At 43.6% G+C, this 13,334-nt stretch overlaps 1 protein-coding gene across 3 annotated transcripts in view; it reads right to left on the reverse strand.

Moving 5' to 3' along the window:
- Nucleotides 1–13,334, reverse strand: part of EML6 (echinoderm microtubule associated protein like 6) — a 325,505-nt gene that overhangs the window by 93,975 nt on the left and 218,196 nt on the right. For all 3 annotated transcript variants that reach the window (XM_019549288.1, XM_019549286.1, XM_019549287.1), the window contains exon 16: nucleotides 2,372–2,465. In XM_019549288.1, coding sequence (XP_019404833.1) covers nucleotides 2,372–2,465 — 94 coding nt within the window. The remainder of the gene's footprint in view (nucleotides 1–2,371; nucleotides 2,466–13,334) is intronic.

Consider the following 13,334-nt stretch of genomic DNA (forward strand, 5'->3'; position numbering starts at 1 on the left):
CTGTTGTGGAGAGGGGTGGGGAAGGGGTGCTGAACAGCCCATGGCAGCTCCTCAGAACCGCCTGTGTGGCCCATGGGCAAAAATAACTGCCTGCCTCTAAAATAGGGACTCATTTAGTGAAGTCTTTAAAAAGTCTATACAGCAACATTGTGAGGTTATGAAATATATTAAAGTAAAAACTGCCTACTTTATTTACCTCAATAGGGAGCATTAGAAAAGACCAAGAAAGCTAGATATTCATGTAGAAGTGTTTTCCTAGAGCTTCAAACACCCCAAGAACGTTAAAATTTGTAAATGAACCTAACCCCCCCCCAAGCAAATTCCTACAAAGCTAACAAAATGCATGCTCATATGTACTGAGTGTCCAGATGATCATAATGTCACTCATTTTTTTCTTTCACTCCATCACCTCTCTTTACTCATTCTTTACTGACTCTCACTTGTTAGCCTTTACAATTTAGATAGTCGACTTTTCTACGCAGACTGTGTTTTTGACTATGCCTACATATGCACAATGCAGTGCCATGCAGATACCTCAGCCACCTCTCAATGAATGAGTTAGTTATGATACCAGAATTAATGTAGCAATGTTAAAATGTGCCTCCCTGTCTTGAGTAATTAGTCCTGGTGAGAAGCAGCATACTTCACCCAAGCAGAGTGCCATGCTAACATGCCCATCATGCTTTTAGAACCCAACCAGCCTGTTCAGAGTTCGCGCTGGTATCTCTGAGAACATTTGTTCTGTTCTGCAGCGCACAGTGCAACAGGATCCTGATCTCAAGATACCTCCATAATACAAACAACAGCAACAACAACCACCCTTTAGGGAAGAGACCATCTCTTTTTGTTTTCTGTGAACTTCCTGCCATATTTTGGCTGCTAAAAATAGACAATAATAGTAAACAGTAGATTAATCAAGTCACCAACAAAATACTTTACTATTTCCTATTACCTCAAATCCCCAGTTAGGGAAAGAATAGCCTCTCAGGCCCACTCCTGCCTTGCTTTAAACAGTTAAAAGTCTCCTTTGAGAGATGCAAGTCATTTCCTCCCCAAGAGTCTGCAACCCATTCAGTCAAGAAACTGAGACACTAGGACTGGAAAGCAAATTAGAGCAGCATGTTTTATAAAACAGATAGCACTGTTGCTAAGGTAGCTGTTCACCGTTTGTTCTGAAAAGGAGATAAGAACACGATGCCTAATACTACAGCATGCCAGAGACAACTGTGCAAACTGTACACTGTTTTTGGCACTAACTCATACCTTCTCTATAATCTGGTAAATGCTAACAAATGGTATTTCTAACAAAAATGTTCTTTCTCCTTGAATATGCCATTGTCAAAAAGATACTTTTCACAATCAACCAAAACTATTTTTGTAGTTATCATAGTATCATAGTAGCTAGGGTTGGAAGGGACCTAAACAGATCATCAAGTCCAACCCCCTGCCCTGGGGAGTCCTTTTATGTTCCTTTTATGATCTGTAGTTTACAGCCACTAAACTCTGAAGTGGCACAGAAAGTACTAGAGAATGAATCCCTGTCCTTGGTGAAACTGAGGCATATAGGGACTGATTTTCCTCTTCCACTGGCTTTACCCTAGTCTAATTCCACTGAACTGACCAGAGTTACTCTGGATTTCCACTGGACTAAAGAACTCATTAAAGGTTCATCAGAACTTTGCTACAAACACAATCATTTAAATCAAAACAAATAGATGCAACTCCATATCTTAAAACAAATCTATCTAAAAGCAGTCAGGCAATCAACCTGCAGTCAAATTCCATCCATAATATGTGGTCCCTTCAAGCAATTACAGAAGCTTCTTAACCACTGCTGGGTTAGCAGCTAAGTTTTCATGTTGGTGACTGAAGGGAATGAATATCTCAGAAACAGCTGATACAGCACAGAGACAGGTGGCCTGGCAGCAGCAGCAGGCCTTCAAAATCTATTTATATTAGAGGAACTAGCTTCCCTCCTTTGAAATTAAGCAGCAGATGTATGTTGAGAGGGAATCTCCAACCCAGATTACTACCCATTTTATCAGGGAAATGATTGATTGATATTATAGAAGTTTCAGGCATTGTCAAGGCATGGAAGTATGGAAAGAAGTGACATGTTAAATAAGATTTTTGTTAACCATTTCAGTGTAGTCATCTTTACAGGAAGGATAAAAAGATCATGGTAGAAACAGCTTAAAGGCATTTTTAATCTGTGTGTCCCAACATTTCTTATCTAGATATATTCTGTGAAACACTTATCCCTGTTTTCAACTAGATGTATTATTTCCTATATATAGTATCATATATATTATAGATAATTATGCAGGAAACTATCACCTCAAGGTAGAGTTGTACTTGGAAATATTCTTACCTGGTTGTTGCTAACTTTTCTCCTTTTTTCCAGTCCCAAAGCACAATGGTGTGGTTATCATCCAGCCCAATAGATGCCAAACACTTTCCATCAGCTGTATAAAAGCAATACTCTGTGTCAATGCTGTTACTGGTTTAATTGAAAAGGTAGTAGTTGGCATAATGCAACAAATACTGCAAAGAGATTTTAAGTATCAATAACAACACAAATTAAATCCTTTTCTTTGGGCAAGAGATACATCATTACATTTTCTTATATTGAAAGACTATTGCTTGTCCTCTAACATGGCATGCAAGGCCTTGAATGCAGCAGAAGTGATGTAGCTGTATAGTGCTGGGGAAGAGAATAGCATACTGGGCATGCATAGAAGTCTATATAGATATTTGGAGGATCTGGTCACTTTACCATGGAGGGCATATTTGCCATCACGCCAAGTTCAGGACTAGTAGATTTGGGATTATATGAATCACGGGTCAAATAACCCCCATGAAGAGGTATATATTGATTGTGCAATCTGTGAGATCCCACAACAATGTACCAATCTATTGTTATGGAAATGAATACCTGTATTATTTATTTATGGTAGCACCTGTGATAAGCTAGGCACTTTCCAAACACATAAGAAAGAAGCTCCTTAGGAGCTTGTAGATAGATAAAAAGCAAAGTATTCAGAATTCAAGGAAGGGGAACAATACGTCTGTATAAATCAACATTTGCTATAGTATTTAGATATGGGGAGAGTAAGAGCTTTTCAGGTGCCTTTAGGGAAGCTAGACCAAGCATAGAGGATCATGTGGAGAAGGTGGCACAGAAGCTATTGTTAGAGAGACCAATAAATAGGTCAATGAATATGGGTATGTGGGCAAAGTACAGCAGTTGAGGGCAATGGAAACTTACTATTAATGACCTCACACCTTTGTTAGTCTAAGTAGAGCTATGCAAGTAATGGAAAAAACCCGTCAAATTAAAAAAATATTGCCCCCGTTTGACTTAAACTAATTTTCTTTAATTGTTTTGAATAATTAGAAAATCAATACAATTATTTAAGTTTTTGGGAATGTTTAATAAAAGGGTTAGGCATATAGATAGAGTAGAGCTATACTTTGCACTATTGTTATGTCTGTATGCTTTGTAGTATTTGATATAAATGTAATTTTGATATATTTTTATACTTTAGCTAAGAATGTTTAATAAGGCAGGGATTCACTCAAGTGTTCCTCACCTATTCACAATTGGGAGAAGTAACCACTAAGAATTAGCATCTGACATGAATTCATTTAGTCATCAAACAGGCTCTCCCAAGCCATGAGAAATTTATATTTTAAAAGGAAAGATAGTAGCAGGAATGTAACCTGGCAACAGACTAGTTAAAGAAAGGTATGTCTCAGAGTGGGGAGATTAGGTGAGAGACAGTATCTGTTAGATATGTCTGAAAGGATGCAAATATTCTCCTGGTATTTAGTAGATGAGGAAAGACTTTTAATCGAGTAAATGGGTACCTTTGGAGGTGGAGGGGAGGGGTGAAGTTATATGCACAGCGTGGGCTCCCTATGAATCCAGTGGGTGATGTATGCAAATGGTCGAATAAAAAGCCATGCCTGAGCTTTGCCTTGAGAGCAAGTCTTTGTCCTAAAGCGTCCTGGGGCTAGGGGTCTTTGGTCTCTCAGCTAGTGGGCTCAGTATAAGCTACATTCTTCACTTTAAGATGACGGGTAAGATTAAGTTATGTTCTGATATTTTCTTTTGTTTGTTATTCTTATATCTCTGGATTTCAGCATATGGTTACTGATTTCTTATATCTCCTTTTGTTGTTTTAATACATCTTTTTGTTATCTTTTACAATCAGTTATTGTCAGGGCAAGTGTGAGTTCACTGTATTTGACTACACAGGCAGGTCTCTTCCAAGGAAGGGGGCAATTGTTTTTTTTGAGCACATGACTGGAAAAGGGCATGATTCTTCTAGCTGGCAGAATCTCCTCTGCCAACAGCTGGCAAGACCTGAGTGAGACAGGCACGACTGAAGCACCATAGGCCAAGGAGTTGTCCCTTGGCTCATCTCGGTCTGTTCTCAGTGGTCTGCAGCAGATGACAGGGAGGGGTTTGGAGCAGAAGGTCACCCCAAAGTTGGAGGACAACCTGGAAGTATGTCTCAAAGGTGACCCTGGCTGTATTTGGGGCCAGAATACATCAAAGGCAGCAATGCCTTCATGGTGCAGAATGTTAGCATACAGGCTAGTGACATCTATAGTTGCAACCATGACTTTCTCAGGAAGGCAGTATTCTGGATCTTCTTGAGGAAGCCTGTTGTGTCTTGTAGAAATGAACTGAGTGAAAAGTTGTTTGAGGATGGTTTCTGTGAGGCCTGATAGTTCTTCAGTCAGGGTAACACAGTTGAATATGATGGGTCTTGCCAGCATGTCCCTGTTTATGCATCTTAGAAGGCATGTAAAATGTTCCTAATGTAGCAGACAGTGGGGGAACAGTTTGTGCAGTTTTCTTGAAGCTGGTGAGAAAAGGATTTGATGACATCTTTGAGAACAAGAATGAATAGTAGTATGTGGTTCTTCTGTAGGAATAACTACTTAGGATGACTACTGTGCTGTTAGCCTTGTTGATGTTGTCCTGGTGGTTGAGGATGACTATGGCTTTATGTACTGGTTTCATCACTATTTTTTTTGGATCTTAGGGACCACACAGCTCTATGAAGACGAGTTATGCTTTTTAATTGCCTTCCTAAAAGAGTCAATGTAGTAGTTCAAAATGTGGTTCTGTCTGCTGAGAGGCGTCCAATCAGATGCATTTTTGTAGATATCATAATTATTCATGGTGAGAAGGCAGTCAGAGAAGGTTTTGTCTTGATTGTAGAAGAATTATTTAAGGTAAAGTTAGAGGAAGAATTCTTCCAATTTTTCACATAATAGTATCTTGTCAGGTTGTTTGTCCAGGAAAACGTTAGGCTTTTGGAGAGTACAGCTATTTCAGGCACAACCCAGAGGGTTGTTGGGGTAAGTGGTGCTAGTGTACTAGGTGGAATTGTCTGGGTTCTTTTTCACTTCGCTGTTTCAATGTCTGCAAAGTGACTGTTGTAATTAGTTGGTTCCACTTCCTCTTCTGAAGTTGGATGGCTGTCTTCACGGATTTTTGGTAGCAGGTTTGGCTCTCCTGTATTAAGTATGACTTTTGATGTATTTCTTTTAACTTGGTGTAATACATAAGTATTTGCTGCTTAAGTTGATTTATTTTGGCGTATGTTAAGAGAAGGAGGCTTGTAGCTGCTCAGTTTTTCTGAAGTCTTCCTGCATAGTTGTGCTGTGTAGTTAGAGTTGTGTGCATGTTAGCCAGGGAGTTGCAGATGGTAAGTCCCCTGGAGATGATGTTATGTTTTTCTGCATAAGCTTAGGAAGCAGATGTCACTGTGTGGTCTATTTTTTTTTGTCTGCTATAGAATTTCCATTGCAGCTATATATGATCACTTCTCTTTGTTCCTCATGCTTCCAGCCCACTTCCCTTTGTTTAAGTGACTATTTTCATTTACAAAATAGAGTTAAACAAAAGTCATTGTTTTATCTAGTGCTTAGGTTACGCTGTATCTGCTTCTTTCCAACACTTGTGCCCAAAAGCTTGTTTAAGACCTCACCTAACTACATAGTTGGTTCAATAAAAGGTATTAACAAATACACTGTACTTTTCATATATTCACAATACAACTTAATCGCCACTCACAAAACCAATGACAAGGAAGGTAGTGGTATTCCTCATCCAATCTTATTCCTAGTATGATTAGGATACTTACTTGGGATGTGAGAGACCCAAGTTCAAATCCTTGTTTTTCCCCCCAGCAACCCTGATGTCAGATTCAGAGTGGAAATTGGAACCTGGGTTCCTTACTACACTCAGAAGAGTGTCCTAAACAACATACAGTGGGATATCTTACTGCAGTGGTGGCCAACCTTTTTGGCTTGTAGGCCAGATGAATGATGCCAGGTCCATCCATTAGTCCAATCTGATGTGCAGTGCTAGCCCTGCCAGGGACTGATTAAGAGGTGCAAGAACAGCCAAGCCAGGACATAATCCTTGCATCAGGTCCTGGTTGGGCTGTTTCCATGTGGCTGGATCAGCTCTTGCTGGGCCATTCCCATGCAGGTGGATCAGGTCCCAACCAGGTCATTTCCTTGCAGCTGGATGAGGCCCTGGCTGAATTCAGCTGTGTGGGAACAGGACCTGATCCCTCTGCACAGGGCCAGCCAGGTTGGGGCTGAGCCAATGACATGGGGCTTGAAAATTTGGCTGCAGGGGAATGGTGGATGGGAAGATCCACAGGCTGGATTACATGACTTGACAGACCAAATCTGACCCATGGGCAGGGGGTTGAGCTCCATTAAATTAGGGGATCTTCTCTGTCAATTTCTCCTGTTGAAGCGGTTCCACTTTCTATAAAGTCCTTAACTACACTTTGTATAAACTTTAAATCACATCAAACCAGGGAGCAGATCAGAAAGCTCTCCTCTTCCTGTTGAATAGTAGGCTCTAGTTATTCCATCTTTCCATTCTAATGACAATTTAAATATTTCATACAAAGAGGAGCAGCTTTCATAGTTTTATAGTTAGTAGGGTCAGAAGGGACCTGAGCCATCTAGTCCAACCCCCTGCCATGGCAGGAAAAAGTACTGGGGTCAAACGACCCCAGCAAGGTGTTCATCTAGCCTCCTCTTAAAGACCCCCAGGGTAGGAGCCAGCACCACTTCTCTTGGAAGTTGGTTCCAGATCCTAGCCGCCCTGAGTGTGAAGTAGTGCCTCCTGATGTCTAGCCTAAACCTACCCTCCGCCAGCTTGTGACTGTTATTTCTTGCCACTCCTGGTAGTGCTCAGGGGAACAGGGACTCCCCCAATGCCTGCTGATCCCCCCTGACTAGTTTGTAACAGGCAACTAGATTCCCCCTTAGCCTTCTCTTGTGGAGTCTGAATAGGGTCAGGTCCCGGAGGCTGTCTTGATAGGGCCTGCCCTGCTGCCCCCTGATCATGCGAGTGGCCCTTCTCTGGACCCTCTCCATGTTGTCCACGTCCCTCTTGAAGTGCAGCGCCCAAAACTGGACACAGTACTCCAGCTGCAGCCTGAAGAGTGTCGGATAGAGGGGAAGTATCACCTCCTTGGACCTGCTCGAGATGCATCTGTGGATACATGACAAGGTGCAGATGGCCTTCCTGACTGCATCCCCACACTGCCAGCCCATGTTCATCTTGGCATCAATGATGACTCCAAGATCCTTTTCTGCCTCTGCACTGATAAGAAGGAAGTTCCCCATCCTGTAGGTATGGTGCTGGTTCTTCCTCCCCAGGTAAAGCACCTTGCACTTGTGGGTGTTGAATACCATCCTGTTCTCATCCGCCCACCCTTGTAACCTGTCTAGGTCTGATTGCAACGTATTCCTCCCATCTAGCATGCTCACATTCCCCCACATCTTAGTGTCATCAGCAAATTTGAACAGGGTGCTTTTTACCCCCTCATCCAAGTCACTGATGAAGATGTTGAACACTGCAGGCCTGAGGACCGAGCCCTGTGGGACCCCACTGCCCACGTCCTTCCAGGTCGAAAATGACCCATCCACAGCCACTCTCTGGGTGCGGCCCTCCAGCCAGTTGGCGACCCATTTGACTGTGTAGGTGTTGACACCACAGTCTCCCAGTTTTTTAATGAGAATGGGGAGAGAGACAGTGTTGAAGACCTTCTGAAAGTCCAGGAAGACTATATCCACTGCTACCCCTGCATCTAAGGATTTGGTGACCTGGTTGTAGAAGGCTACCAGGTTGGTCTGACTGGACCTGCCTCTAATGAACCCGTGTTGGTTGAGCATAACCTCCCCTGCTGGCCCCTCATGGACATGTGCAAGAATAATTATCTCAAAAAGCTTCCCCAGGATTGACGTAAGACTAACTGGCCTATAGTTTCCCGGGTCCTCCTTCCTCCCCTTTTTGAAGATGGGAACCACAATGGCCCTCTTCCAGTCCTCTGGCACCACACCAGAGCACCACGAGTGCTCGTAAAGCTGTGACAGGTGTCCCACAATGAGCTCAGCTAATTCCCTCAGCACTCTGGGATGGAGATCGTCTGGACCCGCTGATTTAAATATGTCCAGTCCCTCCAGAAGTTCTCCGACTAGATCCTCACTGACCCTTGGCCTAGGTGCACCTCCCCTGGGGCTTGAGGGAGTCCTGGTGGGGGTGCTGATATATGGTCCCTGCTCAGGAAAATGGAGGAAAAGAAATTGTTAAATAGGTTAGCTTTGTTGTCTGGTGTGACGACCAGATTTCCTAGAGTGTCTTGCAGGGGCCCCACGTTACCTGGTACCTTCTTTTTCCCCCTATGTATTTAAAAAAGGATTTCTTGTTGTCTTTGATCCGGGAAGCTAGTCCCAGTCCCATCTCCGTCTTGGCCTTCCTGACTGCCCCCCTGCATCCCCGAGCAATCGCAGTATAGTCCTTCCTGGTGATGGCCCCTCCCTTCCATTGGGTGTACACCTCCCTTTTAGTTAGGAGACATTCCCGGATGCTTTTGGTGAGCCATGGGGGCTTTTGTGCCCTCCTGCCCCTTTTGATCCGTGTTGGGATTACTTCCCTATGGGCTTGGAGGATCGTCTCCTTAGGGAGCGACCACTCTTCTTGGACACCTGGCTCCCCTCCCCTCCAGGACCTCAGTGCTTCCCCAACTATCCTCCTTAGCTCATTGAAGTCTGCCCTCCTGAAATCTAGGGCTGCTGTCTTGCTGTAGGCCTTTGCCACCTTGTGCTGGATGGTGAATTCTTTAACGTGAGAGACTAAAAAAGACTGACCTTACACTATGCTAAAGCCAGATAGTTAGGGCAATTATTTGAGAGATGGAAGATCTTAGTTCAACTCACTGCATAGAAGCAGGCAGAGAGGAGGTTTGAAGCCCAAGTTGCAACACTGCATGCTCATATCCTAATCCAGGGCTGTCCAACTCTGGTGTGCCTGGGAGCTGCAGGCCATGCCAGGGTGCAGCCCCTGGCCCACACACCACATGAGCCACATACCTGGGATCAGCCCCCTGAATTGGCCTGGTCCTGAAGCATATGGCCCCCCACTCCCTTGGCAATTCACAGACCCCCTAGGCCCTCCTCTGCCATGCAGCAGCAAGAAAGGAGAACAGCAGACTATGTGTTAAGCACCTGCAGGCCATGTACAGCCTATGAGCCACCAGCTGGACAGGCCTGTCCTAACTGTTCATCATCATGTAAGGAGAAGGTCACAGCATGGTATTACACATGGCACATAAGTCTTATTTGAAACGTGGCCTGAAAAATCCAAGCAATTCAGCTGGAAAATGTAAAAAAGTGCTGTTTCAACATTTCCATCTTTTCTTTGTCATTATTTTGGCTGAAACTATTCTTGGAATTTTTCCCAGATTCATGATAAGCTTCAGGTTGACTGAACTCTATATTTGTAGCAGACGAACTATTCCCCTAAAATCATTTACTTAGCCTTAGCAGCTTATCAACAAGTTCTTCTGCAAGCCAAAACTTATTTCATACTATTAAGTAAAGAACAGGCAAACCTATAATATAAGCACATAAGTCCAAATGTGGATCTAGTCCCTTAAGTCCCTAAAGTCCATAGGTTTCTATTTTGAGGGCTGTATCAACCAATGGAATTCACTATAACTTTAAGGCACCTAGGTCATTTATAGACATGCTCCAGGAGTAGGAGGGGGGTGCGCTGTAATTATAGCAGCTCCAAGAGCTGCTCTAATTAAAGCCCCTGGAGCGTCATATGTATCAGTGTCCCTGCGCTGAAAAATGATGGTGGGGGCACTTTAACTAAAGCTTGTTGAATGAGCTTTAAGTAAAGTGCCCCCACCACCATTTTTCAGCATGGGGATGCTGATACGTGTCACACTGGAGTCTGCTGAAGCATGGTAACTGCTCCAGCAGGCTCGATAAATAGAATCTGCTCTGATGCGTTGTAATTACAGCATGTCAAAGCAGCCTCCCTGCACATATAATATGCACCCCCAGGATGGATTCCACACCCCTTAATCAAGGCACCTAAACTCCCAGTACAATGCATGGGGAGAGGTAGGTGATTCAGGATGGAGTTCACAACCACCAGCACACTAAGTGGTGAAGCACCTAGCACAGGCAATGGAACAGGCTGCAGAAAAGGATCATTTTAAATCATGCCTCTGCCAGGAGAATAAGCACTCAATTCTGGGCTGCTAGGAGACACCTGTCTCAGGCTTAGATTCACAGCATGGACTTAGACCTACATCACCCATTTCAGATAAAAGCAGGGATTACTTTTTTCTTTTAAACTGACGGAGAAGTTGGAAATAGGCCTAGTATACTGTGTACAATAGGTTAGTAGCCAAGGGAAAGAATTATGTCCTTTTCAGTCTAAAGGAGTTCAAACCTACATCTCTCCCATCCCAGGGTAGTGCCCTAACCAGAAGACTGTCGGCTACTCTGTAAAGCTGGGGGAGAGGGTATGTTTCACTCTTCCTGTTATAAATATGTTATTTTGCACAAAAAATTTCACAGTTCACTGGGCCACAGAGAGGGAACAAGAGGAAGCACTGACTCTCTAGGCGTGTCTATGTGAGAAGTTTACTGTGAAGCTGCCTAATTATCTACCTTCACAGTAAACATCTCAGCATCTATGTGTGTTGCCCTATTAGGCTTCAGTAAACTAATAAAGTCCGCTGCAAGTTAGTACTTGTAAATACAAGTACTATCCTGTGGTGGAGTTTTTAGCGTGCAGCACCGCATGTGTAGACACTGATGGGGCTGGCTGGAGCACAAGAGTGCCTCTTTGTAGGGACTGCCTGTTGGCTAACCCCACGCTGAAGCATTGTTGTCCTTCTTCCAGCTGGTCCACATCACATTTCGCTGGGTCAGTTCAGCCCTGGGCTGGCAGTCTAATCCCCTGGGCTCCCTGCCAGCTAGGGCTGTTCCAACTCAGCTCAAGGTGCTGTGGTCCTAGACGAATGAAGAACTGGTGCACCCAGGAACAATAAACTCTAGCATGATATGCACCAGAGTTCATTGTTGCAAATTAATTGCATGTGTAGACACACCTTTTAGTGATTAGGATAGTTACCCATTAGGGGAGGGAAGCAAATTCTGAACCCTACTCTGAGGACTATTTTTACTTATTATCCAATGCCTGTTCACTGTAAAATCCACATGGGGTATATGGAGCTTGGGTACATGTGTCTGGGCTGTGAATTTCTCTCAGCAATAGCTTTTCTTTGGGTATGTCTACCCCATATACCCAGCACTCTCAAGAAGGGATGCTCTCAAGTGTCTGCTCACTCCCATTGATGCATGCCAAAACTGGCAATGTGAAGTTGTCGCAGGGGTGTGCCTTCCTGTGGCTGTTCTTAAGATTTCTGTCTCCAGTGTGCTTGAGAGCAGCTGTTGAGGAAAGGAGTAGGACACACTCAGAGAGCAGCTTCATCACTTAGGATTGTGAGCAGGAGCAGGTGGATAGGTGTGTTGAGCTCCAGGGGCACCAGGGAGACATATCTCTTAAGATCTTTGGGACTTTTGGACTTGCCCAAAGTCACATAACAAGCCTATGGCAAAGTAAGAAACTGAACGCAGGTCTCCAATATCCCAGGACAGTGGCAAGCATGTCATATGGGATTATGCCTCTAACGTAAACAGTGGGGGCTGTGCTAAAGTTCTTGTTAGCTAGTCCTGGTTAAATGAAGGGTGACTGTGGCCAGCTAGCATATTTATCCCAACTATCCACACTTGTGTAGAATCATATGTAAAATTATATTAATTAACATGGTTTAAGATCTTACCGAACTTTTTATAAATGTGGCCAGTGTTAGCTAATTATCATGATTACTGAGGCTGTGAATGCCTTTTACAATTACTATTAAACTCATAAAAATTTACTTTTTACGTGCTATCTTTTTATAAGCTTAAATTTAGCTAATTTTTATTGTTTTGGGGAAAGGAACTTAAGACCAAATTCTGATCTAAGTTGCAGTGACATATTTCTGACTCCAGTGGAATTACTCCAGATGTAAACCTCCATAATGCAAATCAGAATCTGGATCTTAATATTGACATAGCCCTTGTCATTCTGAAAGTACTGCATAAACCTCACATAATAACCTTCACAATACTCCTCTGTGGTACAGAATGCTTAAAAATGGTAATCCTGCATAAACTGAGAGGCCATGACATCAGACAAGTACTATCTTGGGAAAAGTGCATGTGCTGTAACACTTTTAGAGACTTTCTGATAGATGAATGGGGTCACTGTCAGTGTTTCAGAAAGGTACTTAAGCATGCGGTTAACCTGAATGTGCTTTAGTCCCAGTGAAGTCAATGGGATTGTTCACATACTTAAGGTTAGGTTACTTGCTGATTTGGTGCCTTAGGAGTTGGATACACAACATACAAGCTAGTGTAATCAGCCTTTACTTCAGCATAAAAAAGAAGTAGAGGCGCAATATACAGGTCTCCACTGGTATGACTTATTTGAATCCATGGTTGAATTACTCTGGGAATAATCAGAGCTAAAACTGAAACAGTGTAGGTTATATTGGTTTATAGTAGGGGTGTGTGAAGTGGGCCCTATTCGATTTGGATTCAGCCTGAATCAGGGACAGTGATTCAATTAATTGATTCAGATCACTGTCCCTGATTCGATGCAGCTGAATCCAGATCTGAAGATTTGATGCTAATTCGGTGAATCAGCAATTCAACACAGACACAGCTTTGAATGTTTTGTCTACATACCTTGAGGTACTAGCGTGGCTCATGAACGCCGTAATGCTGGGGCGGATGGAGCATCCCACGGGAGTGCGGGGGGCCTCCACATGCTTGGTGCTGAACTCGGAAGTGGACCAGAACTACTTCCAGTCCACTTCCGGGTCTGCTGGGGTGCGGGCTGGGCCTTCCCCTCCCCACCCCCCGTGTCCCCTGGCTCA

This window comes from Crocodylus porosus, unplaced genomic scaffold (genome assembly GCF_001723895.1).
Source record: "Crocodylus porosus isolate Cpor-Errol unplaced genomic scaffold, CroPor_comp1, whole genome shotgun sequence".
Classification (NCBI taxonomy): domain Eukaryota; kingdom Metazoa; phylum Chordata; order Crocodylia; family Crocodylidae; genus Crocodylus; species Crocodylus porosus.